Source organism: Vipera berus, assembly GCF_964194415.1.
Source record: "Vipera berus genome assembly, chromosome: 5".
NCBI classification, from domain to species: Eukaryota; Metazoa; Chordata; class Lepidosauria; order Squamata; family Viperidae; genus Vipera; species Vipera berus.
This window is the reverse complement of record NC_138207.1, coordinates 102,529,553-102,544,553: the sequence shown is the minus strand read 5'-3', so window position 1 is coordinate 102,544,553 and position 15,001 is coordinate 102,529,553. Positions and strand designations below refer to the sequence as shown.

General features: G+C 44.3%; 1 protein-coding gene across 1 annotated transcript in view; it reads left to right on the top strand.

Moving 5' to 3' along the window:
- The window catches only part of POLR3A (RNA polymerase III subunit A), a 50,046-nt gene that overhangs the window by 18,044 nt on the left and 17,001 nt on the right, over nt 1-15,001 (top strand). The window contains exons 12-21 of the mRNA XM_081329716.1: nt 1,156-1,225; nt 2,360-2,487; nt 3,967-4,105; nt 4,939-5,103; nt 5,887-6,059; nt 6,843-6,954; nt 8,045-8,163; nt 9,597-9,734; nt 10,912-11,082; nt 12,068-12,181. Coding sequence (XP_081185842.1) covers nt 1,156-1,225; nt 2,360-2,487; nt 3,967-4,105; nt 4,939-5,103; nt 5,887-6,059; nt 6,843-6,954; nt 8,045-8,163; nt 9,597-9,734; nt 10,912-11,082; nt 12,068-12,181 — 1,329 coding nt within the window. The remainder of the gene's footprint in view (nt 1-1,155; nt 1,226-2,359; nt 2,488-3,966; nt 4,106-4,938; nt 5,104-5,886; nt 6,060-6,842; nt 6,955-8,044; nt 8,164-9,596; nt 9,735-10,911; nt 11,083-12,067; nt 12,182-15,001) is intronic.

Below are 15,001 nucleotides of genomic sequence, written 5' to 3'. Positions count from 1 at the left end.
GATTAGGGGACCGGTAGCTAAAATGTATGAAGAACAGTTGCAGGACTTGGGAATGTCTAGTCTAATGAAGAGGAGGGGGGACATGAGAGCAGCGTTCCACGGTCTCAGGGGCTGCCCCAAAGAAGAGAGGGAGTCAAGCTATTCTCCAAAGCGCCTGAAGGCAGGACGAGAAGCAACGGATGGAAACTCATTAAGGAGAGAAGCAACCTTAGAACTAAGGAGAAACTTCCTGACAGTTGGAACAATTAACCAGTGGAACGGCTTTGCCTTTAGAAGTTGCGAGCACTCCAACGTCGGAGGTTTTTAAGAAGAGACTGGACAGCCATTTATCTGAAATGGTGTAGAGTTTCCTGCCTGAGCAGAGGGTTGGACTAGAAGACCTCCAAGGTCCCTTCCCACTCTGTTACTCTTTTATTTTGTTAATTTGATCTCAAGAAACAAAACTAGAGTTGTTCTGTGAGTTGCCGGGGGGGGGGGGCCCGCTCAGTGGATTCCTACCTTGACAAGACGTCCAAGCTGAACTCTTTTAGCGAGCCTTAGGGCCCCAATTCTACCTTGAACGCCTTATGGTTTAGCTCTAGTATATTTCATTTTATGCCGCGTTTTTAATCTTTCCTGCTTAGCGATACTGTTTGCCGTATCTTCGGGGGAGTTCGGTAATAATCCTTTTTATTGCGCGCCTTGAAGCAACCAACTCCAATTCAATTTGAAGCTAGTTAAGTTCACTAGTTCTAATGCAGGTCCTCGGTAGAGCTATTTTACTAGCTCATTGGGGGGGGGGAACACCTGTGGGTTTCTGTTTGCTGTCAATCAAGTTCTAAGCCAAGAAAGCATCCCTTCTTCTCCCCCCCCCCCCACTTGTCTGCTGTTCCTTCAGGTGAAGAATTGTGTCACTGTTTTTTCCTCCTTTTTGCTTTATTTTCTTTTTGAAGCCCAAATATACAGCATCTGGCAATTCTCCTGTACTATCCAGATGTTTTAGCGCCCTCCTTATCTCAAGTATATCTTACAGTATATACTGCAACCCTGAAAGTTAACTAATTAGCTTTTCAGACGTGAGGGCACGCAACATGATCTGATCTGATCAATTTCTTTTCCCGGAGGAAATCTAGTACGGAAATAAAATATATATATATATATATTTTCTTTTCTCAGACCAAAGCAAACTTGGTAACTCCAAGGAATGGGGAACCCCTTATTGCCGCCATTCAAGATTTTCTGACAGGTTTGTGTTTGAAATCATATGACCAATAGGAGTTGCATTTTATTAACTTCAGTCTCAAATACATCTTTGTGAAAATTTGGGGGCATAACAGGAACATTTTATTTTGGTCTTTCCAATTGGTTCGTTTGTCCAGTGTTTTGGGGAAACGAAACAAAACCCCCCACCCAAAAAAAAAGACCTGAGGGTGAAAAACAGAAACGAATATCCCCTTTTTTTTTTCCCGAACCTGAGCCTTGTAGGGAACTTATTGTTAGGAGAATGTTGGAGGTCGTTTGCTCCTGATTGAAATAACATTTCCTCCTAAATTAAGGAATTAATACAGTGTTGCAGGGTTGTTGTTTTTTTCTGTTGAGAAGTTTTGTATCGAAGTATGTCTGAAATAAGGTAAAGGTAAAGGTTCCCCCCGCACACGCGTGCTAGTCGTTTCCGACTCTAGGGGCCGGTGCTCATCTCCGTTTCAAAGCCGAAGAGCCAGCGCTTGTCCGAGGACGTCTCCGTGGTCATGTGGCCGGCATGACTAGATGCCAAAGGCGCACGGAACGCTGTTACCTTCCCACCGGAGTGGTCCCTATGTTTCTACTTGCATTTTTACGTGCTTTCGAACTGCTAGGTTGGCAGAAGCTGGGACGAGTAACAGGCGCTCACTCTGCTACACGGCACTCGGGATTCGACCCGCCAAACTGCCGACCTTCTGACAGACAAGCTCAGCGTCCTAACCCACTGAGCCACTGCGTCCCTATGTCTGAAATAGTTACGTGCAAACTGCAGCATTGGACCCCACTTTTTTTTGTTTTTTGAAAGTTTTCCTTAAAACTCAGCTTTTGACATAGTCTTTCCAGCTTTATAAAGGTGAAAGAAAGTTTGCCTATATAAAGATGGAAAGTGCCAGAGGATAAAACGTTTTGCTTCTCTTTAATCACATTTTTTTTTGCTCTTTTACCCTCTTTCCATGTAAATTATCTTTGTAAAATAAATACATCGGTCATTATTTTGGGATTGTTTTGCGTCTCTGTTCTGCGCAATGTCGCGGTATGAAAACCTGAGGGCTGATAAAATGCACCAGGCTTAATGATTTTTCTTTCTTTCTTTCTGCCTTTTGTTGCGGATTTTTTTTTATTTTATTTCATGTTTTAGGTGCTTATCTCCTCACGCTAAAGGACACTTTCTTTGACCGAGCGAAAGCGTGTCAGTTGATCGCCTCTATTCTGGTGGGCAAGGATGAAAAAGTGAAAGTTCGCCTCCCACCTCCAGCAATTCTTAAGGTCTGGCAGAGAGGGGGGGGCAGAGGGGGGAGGAAGAGAGAGGGAGGGATGCAGGGAAATCGAGGGAGGAACGACGGAGAGGGAGGGAAGGACGGATGGATGGAGGGAAAAAGAGGGAGAAAAAGGAGAGGGGGGAAGGGACAAGGGAGAAATGGGAGGGAGGAGAGAAGGGAGGGAGGGAGAAAAAGATGGATGGACAGGGAGGGAGGGAGGGAGAGAGGGAGAAAAAGGGACAGGGTGGGAGGGACAAAGGGAGAGGGAGGGAGGGAGGGAGAAAAGGACAAAGGGATGGAGGGAGAGGAGGGACAAGGCAGAAAGGGACGGAGGAGGGAGGGAGGGAGAGGGAGGGAGGGAGAAAGGGATGGAGAGAGAGAAAATGAGAATGAAAATGCTTGAGTTCAATAGAATTTTCTGGAACAGGCTCATTTCTTACAGGCATTAGGATCCCAGGATCCTTTGGTGCTCCTGGGCCATGGATCAAAATAAAATTTTGAAGGGAAGGGCGCTCTTTGATCTGAGGCTCCTTGTTTAATCACATTGCAATAAATGAAGCTGAGTGAAATATAGGAGAAGCTTCATTTTTGACAGCTAGTTTTTGGGCAGGTGTGAATCTATTGTTACTCCAGGCAAAAGTCTGTCTGAGTTTGGAATGTTATTGGGGCGACTGGAAGAGCGTTAGAACCATCCCAATGTGATCGAAACAGTCCATTTTCACGTTGCAGCATGTCGCACTCCCCTGATCAAAGAGTAGGAATAGATAAGAAACAAGACCTACAAACCTGGGTTGGGCAACTGACAATCACACCCCTGCCGAGTAAAACCCTGTAACCTTGATCATCAAACGTAACATCGCTCAGTCCTTGTGCTGTCCCGCACACAGACATGCCACGGGTGTAAGGAGTCTTTATTAAGGCTTCCGAGCCTGAATTGGTATCCCTCAGCAATTCCCTGTGCCGGCACCAGCTCAACCCCAGTGAGTTTCACTCAAATGAAGCCAACGCTAGTCCTCAAGGCAAGGCAAGGCCAGGGCCCCAGCTGAGGAAACACAGTCCGAAGTTGGAGGCAAGAACACACAGCAAGGAAACGAACACGGTGTTCCCAGCATCATTTTGCTCCCTTTGCTAAATAACTGCTTCCTGGTGCAGCTCATCAAGAGGGGTGAGGCTGCCTCCTCGCGAGCAGCCTGGCTGACCTTTGCACCTGCCTCCTCTCAGCCTTTCAGATCTGGAGGATGAGGTAGTTCTTCATCTCCACTAGCCAGCTGTAGCTGCGTGCCCTCTCCAACTCGAGGCCTTTGAGCTTCCCGGCTGCAGTTGGGCCTCTCCTGTCTCTGCCCGTCTGCTTGCGCCCCTCCACTCCTCTCTCGTAGCTCTCAGCTGCCAGCTCATCCACCTCTGAACTAGCCTCTGGAGAGCATTCTTCCACATCCCTATTTATAATCCTTTCTTCTTGGCCTCTTTTTCTTTCTTTTTTAAAAAGCCGGTCACCCTGTGGACAGGAAAACAGGTCTTTAGCGTCATTCTGAAGCCTGGGGACAGTTGTCCAGTCAAGGCCAATCTCAGAACCAAAGGCAAACAATACTGTGGCAAAGGAGAAGATTTGTGCAATAACGACTCCTGTAAGTAGTACGGCTCCCCTGATTTGTTATCGTTGATTGCTAGGATTTCTTGCAAAGATTTTGCTGTTCACTTTAGCAACAGTCTTTTTTTTTTGCAGGCTGCGAAAAACAGGAATGGAATGGAATAGAATAGAATAGAATAGATGCAGAATGGAATAGAATAGAATGAAGAATGGAATAGAATAGAATGAAGAATGGAATGGAACAGAATAGAATAGCAAAACGTAGAATAGAATAGATGCAGAATAAAATAGAATAGATGCAGAATAGAATGGAATAGAATAGAATAAATGCAGAATGGAATGGAGTGCAGGGGAATAGAATAGAATAGAATAGAATAGAATAGAATAGAATAGAATAGAATAGAATAGAATAGAATAGATGCAGAATAGAATAGATGCAGAATAGAATAGATGCAGAATAGAATAGATGCAGAATAAAATAGAATGGAAATTACAGAATAGAATAGAATAAATGCAGAATGGAATATAGAATAGAATAGATGCAGAATGGAATGGAATAGGATAGGATAGGATACAATGACGTAGAATAATGCAGAATAAAATAGAATAGATGCAGAATAGAATGGAATAGAATAGAATAAATGCAGAATGGAATGGAGTGCAGTGGAATGGAATAGAATAGAATAGAATAGAATAGAATAGAATAGAATAGAATAGAATAGAATAGAATAGAATAGAATAGAATAGAATAGAATAGAATAGAATAGAATAGAATAGAATAGAAGAACTTTGCACAGCCAGAGAAAGAAGGATGAAAAGCCGCGTCCTCTGGAATGTTTAGCTAGACAACTAAGTGCATTTGTGTTTCAGATGTTACAATCCACAACAGCGAGTTGATGTCCGGCAGCATGGACAAAGGAACGCTGGGATCCGGATCCAAGAATAATATATTCTACATTTTACTGAGAGATTGGGGCCAAGTGGAGGCGGCTGATGCTATGTCAAGATTAGCCAGACTAGCTCCTGTCTACCTCTGTAAGTATCTTGAACCACGCTTTCGTTTTTATGGATGTTACCTTTGAATTTTCCTTTGTTCTTTCCGCTCTCGCTTTTTTACCTGCACAGTGACGCGGTAAAAGGGGTTAGTTTAAGAAAGTTGGATCAGCCCATTATTGTCCACTGAGTTTTGGAGACGAACACAAATTGTTGTGCAGACTTTTCCAGGGTACCTGTTTGCCTGTGCCCTTGCACACCAGCAAAATAAGGATCTTAAAGTGAGAGCAAAGGAACAAAAAAAGCAGTGATCTTTTAATGACAGAGTTGGGACCTTGGGGGTCTTGTAGTCCAACCCCCTGCTCAGGCAGGAGAACCTTTACCATTTCAGACAAATGGCTGTCCAGTCTCTTCTGAAAAACCTCCAGTGTTGGAGCTTTCACAACTTCTGGAGGCTGGTAGTTCCACTGGTTAATTGTTCTAACTGTCAGGAAATTTCTCCTTAGTTCCAGGTTGCTTCTCTCCTTGATGAGCTTCCATTTGTTGTTTCTTCTCCTGCCTTCTGGTGCTCTGGAGAATAGCTTGACTCCCTCTTCTTTGGGGCAGCCCCTGAGATATTGGAACACTGCTATCATGTCCCCCCTCGTCCTTCTCTTCATTAAACTAGACATTAAACTAAACTATTTGTCAGAATGGAGTGACCCAGTAAAATTCTTGGCAGCCCCAGCCAACAAAAGGATCGTCTCAGGATCCCCTCATGTAAACTGTTGTCCTTCACTGCAGTGTGCTGATGCAGACATTTGAACTTTCTTTGCAACTGCACAGCCAATCGAGGGTTTTCCATCGGAATTGGCGATGTCACTCCCGGGCAGGGCTTGCTGAAGGCAAAATATGAACTTCTGAATGCTGGCTACAAGAAATGTGATGAATACATCGAAGCCTTGAAGACCGGTAAGCTACAGCAACAGCCTGGCTGCACAGCAGAGGAAACTCTGGAGGTTAGTCATACCCCATTTATAAATTTTATTTATTCTCTTATTAAATGTATTTGCCGCCCATCGCGCCATCAGGCGGCCCCAGGTGACTTCCAGTAAGATAAAAACAGTGCAAAACTGTTAAAATATTAAAATGATGAATATTAACATTAAAATTAACAAAAATAGCTATGGAAGGAAGCATTGTATAAATTAATGAGTAATGTTCATGTCAAGTTCAGACATGGGATCCAGCAAATAAAATAATAATAATAACAAAACTGATTGATGATGATGATGATGATGATGATGATGATGATGATGATAGAGTTGGAAGGGACCTTGGAGGTCTTCTAGTCCAACCAATTACTCAGGCCATGTCAGACAAATAGTTCCCCAGTCTCTTCTTAAAAACTTCCAGTGTTTGGAGCTGTTTTACCTTTAGCAGTATTGTAAAGTCTGCCGTGGCTGCGGCGTAGCCATTAACATTCATATTTGTTATGATTTGAAATTGAAGAATGAGGCCGTGCCTCTTGATTCCTCTCGCCAAAGAAGCTATGTCCCCTTTTAGTTCTGAAATGAACCCTACGGGACAAATTTCTTACAGTTTAGTCATCACTCATTGTCTTATCCGCTGGGAGAACTCAGAGCAATTCAACCTTTTTGGTCCCTTATTGTGGGGCGTTTCATTCAATTCCAAACACTGGGCTGCTACCTTAAGAATAATGTCAGCGTCCGATTAGAATAGTGAAATGAAAACAGTCAAATCCTTGCCAGCGTGGCTTGTTAATTGAGTCTTTTTGCTAGGCCCTGATTCTGAAGGAGCTGTCCGTTATCCGCGACCACGCTGGCAGTGCCTGCCTGAGAGAACTCGACAAGAGTAACAGCCCCCTCACGATGGCTGTTTGTGGCTCAAAAGGTAGGATTGATCCTTCCAATTAGCACCTATCTCTGTGACCAGTAAATGCCTTAAGAGCAACACCATCCAGTCAGAGCCGAAGAAGCTTCTTGGACGAGCAGCGGAACATATTAAAAAAAAACAAAAAAAAAAAACAAGAAAGTCCTGAAAAAAAGCACCTTTGGGTTTTCATTTTTACCGAACCTCAGAAGGATGGAAGGAAGGCTGAGTCAACCTTGAGCCGGTCAGGATCGAACTCCTGACCGTGAGCAGTGAATTAGCCTGCAATACTGCGTTCTAACCACTGCACCACCGCGGCTCCTAAGTCAGCTCCCTGTTGAGCTCCAGATGGTTCCCGACCTTCGCTCTTTCCGCCACGACCTGAAGACTTGGCTATTTGAACTTGCCGGCCTGGACTCAGGGACTGGGATTTTAGATTTTAAATTTTACATTTTACATTTTAGAACGTGTTTTATTGTCTAGGGCTACTTGGTTTAATTTATTTTAATTTTTGTATATTATGTGTTGTATATAGTGTTTTAATTGCCCTGTACACCGCCCCGAGTCCTTCGGGAGAGGGGCGGTATATAAATCCAAATAATAAATAAATAAATAATAAGTTGCAGCACGGAAGATTTATTAAGCCTATTCACAAGAATCTAGTTAGCTAAAATTAAACACTATAGTGGCGCCAAATATGGTTCAACGGAATTCAAAGGGGGGTTGAACTTAGATCATTTGGGCAACGTAAGGACTCTGAGCTGATGACAAGTTTAATTCTGCCTCCTGCCCCAGCTTTGCCTGCTCTTCTACACAGTTCACCCCAAAACCCTGAGATTTTTTGTGGGGTAGGCTCTTCTCTAACCATTAACCAGACCTGGCCATATTTTGTTTTTGTTTTGTTTTAAGCTCAGCTGGTGTGGTCACAATCGGAGGCCAAGATCCCCCACCAAAAGCATTTATTCATAATTAGTGCAGCCTTGTAGGATCGCAGAACAAGCTTCCCATATTGACTTTTGATGCTTTACTTATCGTAGTAGAGTAGGGGGAAAAACAGTGTGATAACGTGTTGGTGCTGACCTTTCTTGTTGTCATTTTTCCCCCCTAATAGGATCCTTTATCAATATATCCCAGATGATTGCTTGTGTAGGTCAACAAGCTATCAGTGGGTCAAGGGTGCCCGATGGCTTTGAAAACCGATCCTTGCCTCATTTTGACAAGCATTCCAAGGTAAGGAGCCTGGGAGTTAGACAGGACTATTGTGGAACGAGGCAGCGTGGGTTCGAATCTTAGATGTGATGAAGGTGGACTTTTGATCCAACTGATGGATGTTGTTAATAATCCTGGTTTTGATTCCTGGAGACCGCAAATCCTAGCAGATTTCTTGGCGACATTTTCAGAAATGTTTCACCCAGGGTCTTCTTCTGGAAAGTCTTTCATCTTTCCAGACTAAGACTCAGAGAAAGAGTGGCTGGCCCAAAGGCATCCAATTGCCTTCCATGTCTAGAACCGTGCTCAAGGGAGACCTAGAACTTGGCTCTCCTTGTTCCTGGTCCAGCATCTTTGGCCACTATGCCAATCTAATCTCACAAAATGATAGCTAAGATTAATTCAAATCTTAATTCATGAGGCTACGCAAAGGTATTGGATAGCTTACCAATTCTGTGTCACGGTTCTGACAGATGAAACTCTGCAAAGAACTTCGAGGCATTGTTTACCTTAAAGAATCTTTATTTGAGTAGTGTGGCATCGGCACGTACGCAGGCGAAGCCAAAATCTGAATTCCCCTCCCCTGAGCACCTAGTATCAAAGCACAATTCCCTCCTCCAATTAGCAGTCATAAATCACGTTCCCCAATTAGTTTGAAGCACGGGCTTCCTCTCCAGCCTGCCAATTCTTTATCATCTCTGATTTCAGTAACCTTGGTTCTCACACTAGGTTCAGTGTTGTTATGTCTAGCTAGAGCCAGGAGTGTCAAACTCAATTTCATGGAGGGCCACATCAGCATTGCAGTTGCCCTCGGGGGCAGGTGGGTATGGCCAGGGTGGGCGTGGCCTACTGGGTGGGCGTGGCTAGAGTGCATATGGCCTACTGGGTGGGCGTGGCCAGCTCTACATTGTTGGCATCAAGGGTGCCTACGGGGGCCTGGGCAGGAGTGGGACAGATCTGAGGGTCTCTGCAGGAGGAGGGTCTCTGGGCCAGGGCCAAGGCAGTGGGGGCCGTTCCCTCCCTGTTTCCAGGATGGCTTCGCGGGCCGCATGAAACCACTTCGCGGGCCGGATCTGCCCCCCCCCCCGGGCCTTGTGTTTGACATGTCTGAGCTAGACACTCATGCACGTTCCTTCCCCCAGCGTCATCTAACTCTAAAAGCGAAAGGGAAAAGATGGCTCCATTTCCATCTGTTCTCAATGCAAAAAACGTCCGGCGTTAGCAGCGTTGACATTCTGATTACAAGCGTGTGTCCTTTGAATTAGATTTCGCCCCTCTTCCAAGGAATAGGCGATCAGAAGCCTCCCGATTTGACCCTCGTGGGGAAATTTAGAGCGATGTGCTTAACTGCCATTTGAATCTAAACCCGCCAGTCCAGTTCCAGGATGTTAGCCAGGCTGGCCGTGGAAGTAAATCCTACAGCAATAGATTTCAAACGTCTCTTCCTTTTTCAGCTTCCAGCCGCCAAAGGTTTTGTGGCCAACAGCTTCTATTCTGGGTTGACGCCCACTGAATTTTTCTTCCACACCATGGCGGGACGGGAAGGCCTTGTTGACACAGCTGTGAAAACAGCTGAGACGGGATATATGCAGGTAACTGGAGGCTCTTGTCTATAGGAGAACTGTCCGGCTAGCCAACTATAGGTATTTATTCTCCTTTAAGTCAAGAATTGTTTCCTTGCCAACAACTTCCAGTCTCTCGTCCCCTTTCTGCTTTCCGTTCTGAGGGTAAAGAAAGAAAAGAAATAGGAAAGAGCAAAATGTTATATCCACAGTTCTTTGCTGTGGATGGATGGATGGATGGATGGATGGATGGATGGATGGATGGGTAGGTGGATGGATGGATAGATGGATGGATGGATAGATGGATAGATAGATAGATAGATAGATAGATAGATAGATAGATAGATAGATAGATAGATAGATGATAGATAGATAGATAGATAGATAGATAGATAGATGGATAGATGGATAGATGGATAGATGGATGGGTAGGTGGATGGATAGGATGGATGGATAGATGGATGGATGGATAGATGGATGGATAGACAGACAGACAGATGATGGATAGGTGGGTGGATGGATTGATGGATGGATAGATAGAGAGATTGATAGAGAGATAGATGTACATTTTTTATTTATTTAATGGGGACACTCAAGTTAATTTCTCCTGGAAGTTCCTATGGCCTACATAATGCTAATTAAAGTTTTCTGAGACCTTGATTAAAAAAATAATAATTAACTGTGGATACAGGCAGCCTAATTAACAAAACCCTGGGTGTTACTTAATAACTTTGGTCCCTTAAGAACTTGAATAGAAGGTTATCTTTATAGTTACATTTCAATTTAGTAGACTTCTTGTTATAAACCATAAATGCACAATAGATAGATAGGATAGATTAGATTAGATTAGATTAGATTAGATTAGATTAGATATAATGGATGGATGGATGGATGGACAGTTAGATACATAGATGCATAGATGATGGATGGATAGATAAGTAGATGATGGACAGATAGATACAAAGATACAGATGATGGATGGATGGGTGGATAGGTAGATACATACATACATAATAGATACGTAGGTATTTATATTTTCTATTCAGCTGCATAACTGAATAAACATTCCCCTAGATATTCAAAAACAAGAAGCAGACCTCAACTCCTTTTATGGTAGTCAGTGGGAACCGGTTACCCTCCCCATCTTGACCAACATTCCCTGCCTGTGACTGTGTCCTAAAGACGGTATTTCTCCGTCTTCTCCCAGAGGCGATTGGTGAAATCCCTCGAAGATCTTTGCTCTCAGTACGACTTGACCGTCCGGAGTTCGACGGGGGACATCATACAGTTCATTTATGGCGGGGATGGCTTAGATCCGGCAGCCATGGAAGGGAAGGACGAGCCGTTGGAGTTCAGGCGGGTTCTGGACAATGTCAGAGTAAGTCTCGGCCGCAGGGCGTCTTTTCTGGAGAAGAAACAGTCTTCTGGATGTCCACCAAAGCGTGAAGGCCTTGGATTTGAATACTGATTGTCCCCGTCATGGTTTCTGCAGCTGAAATGCCCTGCAGTTTTCTTAAATCAGGGGTCCTTGGTGCTCTCTGAGCTGGCTTGTGTTCTTGCAGACGTTTCATGACCCAGCTAGGCAACATCATCAGTGCTAGAAGAGAGTGTGGGTTATGGAGAGGAGGAGGAGGAGGAGGAGGAGGAGGAGGAGGAGGAGGAAAGGACTGTGGGGTCCTTGGTGCTCTCTGAGCTTGCTTGTTTTCTTGTACATGTTTCATTACCCTAACTAGCTAACATCATCAGTGCTAGAAGAGAGTGTGGGTTATGGAGAGGAGGAGGAGGAGGAGGAAAGGACTGTGGGGTCCTTGGTGCTCCCTGAGCTGGGTGGTTTCCTTGCAGACGTTTCATGACCCAGCTAGGCAACATCATCAGTGCTAGAAGAGAGTGTGGGTTATGGAGAGGAGGAGGAGGAGGAGGAGGAGGAGGAGGAGGAGGAGGAGGAAGGACTGTGGGGTCCTTGGTGCTCTCTGAGCTGGCTTGTTTTCTTGCAGACGTTTCATAACCCTAACTAGCTAACATCGTCAGGGCTAGTCAGGAGGGCTGTTTGCTATAAATTAATATTCCAGGCACGACACCTGTACACATCAAACAGCAAACAGGTTCTTTAAATCTTGCAAGGTTTTATCCGACATTTGTTTTGGGAAACCGCTTCCGGAAAGACTCATCAAACAGCAGCAGCAAAGCTCTTCGAAGGAGACCTGGGTCAGGATATTTGGTTGGTTGGTTGGTTTGCATCAGATGTTTATATTTGCAGAAGAAGTGCTGAGCAGCGTTCGTTCAGAGGGAACGTTGAATTTTCGAAGGAAGCCAAGTGTAAAACAGCGCTGTAAATTGATCCCTGTGCGGTTCTGTGCCTTTAGGCCGTGTATCCCAGCCGGAGCGAGCCTGCGCTGAGCAAAAACGAGTTGGTGCTAACAGCTGAATCCATCATGAAGAAGGACGAGTTCCTGTGTTGCCAGGAGAGCTTCCTGCAGGTAGGTTTTTGTTACGATCCCCTTTTCCACCCAAAGATAATTTTTTTTTTATTGAAAAGTTTTTCAATACATTTTATCTTTAACAATCCCTCCCCCCCACCCCCCACCCAACCCTTCCAAGCCCTCCCTAACCCTCCCCCTCCCCTTCCACCCTCCCCCCTCCCCGACTTCCCAGAGCTAAATACAAGGTATAAAAGTAAAAACAATCATAAACAACCATATGCTAACAACAATAAGCTATTAAGTCTATCGCACTCTAGCTCATTCATATAAAATAACTACAAGCAATACTAATATCACATCAAAACTTATACAAATGCTAAATGAAACTTTTTAGTCCCATATTTGTTCTGGATATAATCAATCCACTTTTTCCACTCCATAATATAACGTTGTTGCGAATGGTCTTTCAAATAAGCCGAAATCTTTTCCATTTCCGCCAGGTCAGAAACTTTTAAAGTCCATTCTTCTATAGTCGGCAGTTCCTCCTTCTTCCAATATTGACCTACTAAAAGTCTCGCTGCCGTAATTAAGTTCAACATCAACTTAGTGTCCACAACAGTAGTATCCGTAATTATGCCCAATAAAAACAATTGCGGACAAAACTTTATCCTTTGCTTGAATATCTTCTGCATATTCCACCAGATTTTAATCCAAAAAGCTTTAACCTTTTTACAGGTCCACCATATATGAAAGTACGTTGCGTCTTCGCCACCTCCAACATTTAGGTTGATAGTTTGGATACATACTTGCGAGCTTTTTAGGATCTTAAATGCCACCTGTAAAACATTTTATAAAAGTTCTCTCTTAAATTTTGGGCTTGCGTAAATTTTACGTTCCTCACCCAGATCTTTTCCCAAGTGTCCATTGTGATAACTTCTTGAATATTCTGAGCCCACTTTATCATACAGTCTTTAACAAGTTCTGTTTCTGAGTCAATTTCTATCAATGCAAGATATATCCGTTTGATATGTGCTGGACCCTGATTTCTAATTTGCTTTACCAGATTACCCAAAGATAATTTTTGTCAACCCCGGAAGCGATAAAAGATTCCTAAAACTTCCATTTTTAAGACCGGACATTGTTTTAAAGACAGGAGAGGACTTTATTCCTTTCAGAGTTCTTTGCTTGGATGCGCTGGTAATATCCAAAACCGGAGGTTTGTTTCAAAAGCAGGAAAAAAAACACCCAAAAACTAAAATAAAGTTGCAAAAACACGTTTGTTTCTTTTGTAAAAGTTGAGAACAACAGCAAAAAACCCCTGCTTTGTCTTTTCCCCTTGGCTCTCGAAGGCTTTAACTGAAAGTGGCTATGTGGCCCGTAATAAGGTAATGGACGCATGTGTGTGTGTGCGTGTCTCTTTGTGTGTGTGTGTGTGTGTGTGTGTGTCTGTGCACAGTTTATGCCGAGGAGGCTCGTAATTGCACTAAAGTCAGCTCACTGTTGAAGCAGCCAAGTAAAGTCAGTGCCATACTGGAACCTAGCCAGTTCATGAGTGCTGGAGCTTAGTTGCTAGTGGAGATTTAAATGCACCCTCTCCACCAGGCACGTGATATTTTGCAAAAGCTGGACGCTCCCGACAATACGCTTGTTTTTTTTCCCCCTAGCTCTCAAAATCTTCCGGCTCTCCTTTTCTTGACTCCAGCTTCAGATTTTGCTAGAAGGAAAACCAAGAGCGGATTCTGCACTGGCAATTTGTACTCTTGATAGCTTCCTCCCTACCTCCACTTTTCTTTCTTTCTTTCCTTCCTTCCTTCCTTCCTTCCTTTGCTTTTCATTCATTCCTTCCTCCTTTCCTCCCTCCGCTGTTCCTTCTTTCTTTCTTTCCTTCCTTCTTTCCTTCCTTCCTCCCTCCCTCTGCTTTTCCTTCCTCTGCTTTTCATTCATTCCTTCATCCTTTCCTCCCTCCGCTTTTCCTTCTTTCTTTCCTTCCTTCCTTCCTTCTTTCCTTCCTTCCTCCCTCCGCTTTTCCTTCCTCTGCTTTTCATTCCTTCCTCCTTTCCTCCCTCCGATTTTCCTTCTTTCTTTCCTTCCTTCCTTCCTTCCTTCCTTCCTTCCTTCCTTCCTTCCTTCCTTCCTTCCTCCCTCCCTCCCTCTGCTTTTCCTTCCTTCCTTATTTCCTTCCTTCCTCCCTCCCTCCCTCCCTCCGCTTTTCCTTTCTCTGCTTTTCATTCATTCCTTCCTCCTTTCCTCCCTCCGCTTTTCCTTCTTTCCTTCCTTCCTTCCTTCCTTCTTTCCTTCCTTCCTCCCTCCCTCCGCTTTTCCTTCCTCTGCTTTTCATTCATTCCTTCCTCCTTTCCTCCCTCCGATTTTCCTTCTTTCCTTCCTTCCTTCCTTCTTTCCTTCCTTCCTCTGCTTTTCCTCCTTCCCTCCCTCCGCTTTTCCTTCCTTCCTTCCTTCTTTCCTTCCTTCCTCCCTCCCTCCACTTTTCCTTCCTCTGCTTTTCATTCATTCCTTCCTCCTTTCCTCCCTCCGATTTTCCTTCTTTCCTTCCTTCCTTCCTTCTTTCCTTCCTTCCTCTGCTTTTCCTCCTTCCCTCCCTCCGCTTTTCCTTCTTTCCTTCCTTCCTTCCTTCTTTCCTTCCTTCCTCCCTCCCTCCGCTTTTCCTTCCTCTGCTTTTCATTCATTCCTTCCTCCTTTCCTCCCTCCGATTTTCCTTCTTTCTTTCCTTCCTTCCTTCCTTCCTTCCTTCCTTCCTTCCTTCCTTCCTTCCTTCCCCTCCCTCCGCTTTTCCTTCCTCTGCTTTTCATTCATTCCTTCCTCCTTTCCTCCCTCCGATTTTCCTTCTTTCCTTCCTTCCTTCCTTCTTTCCTTCCTTCC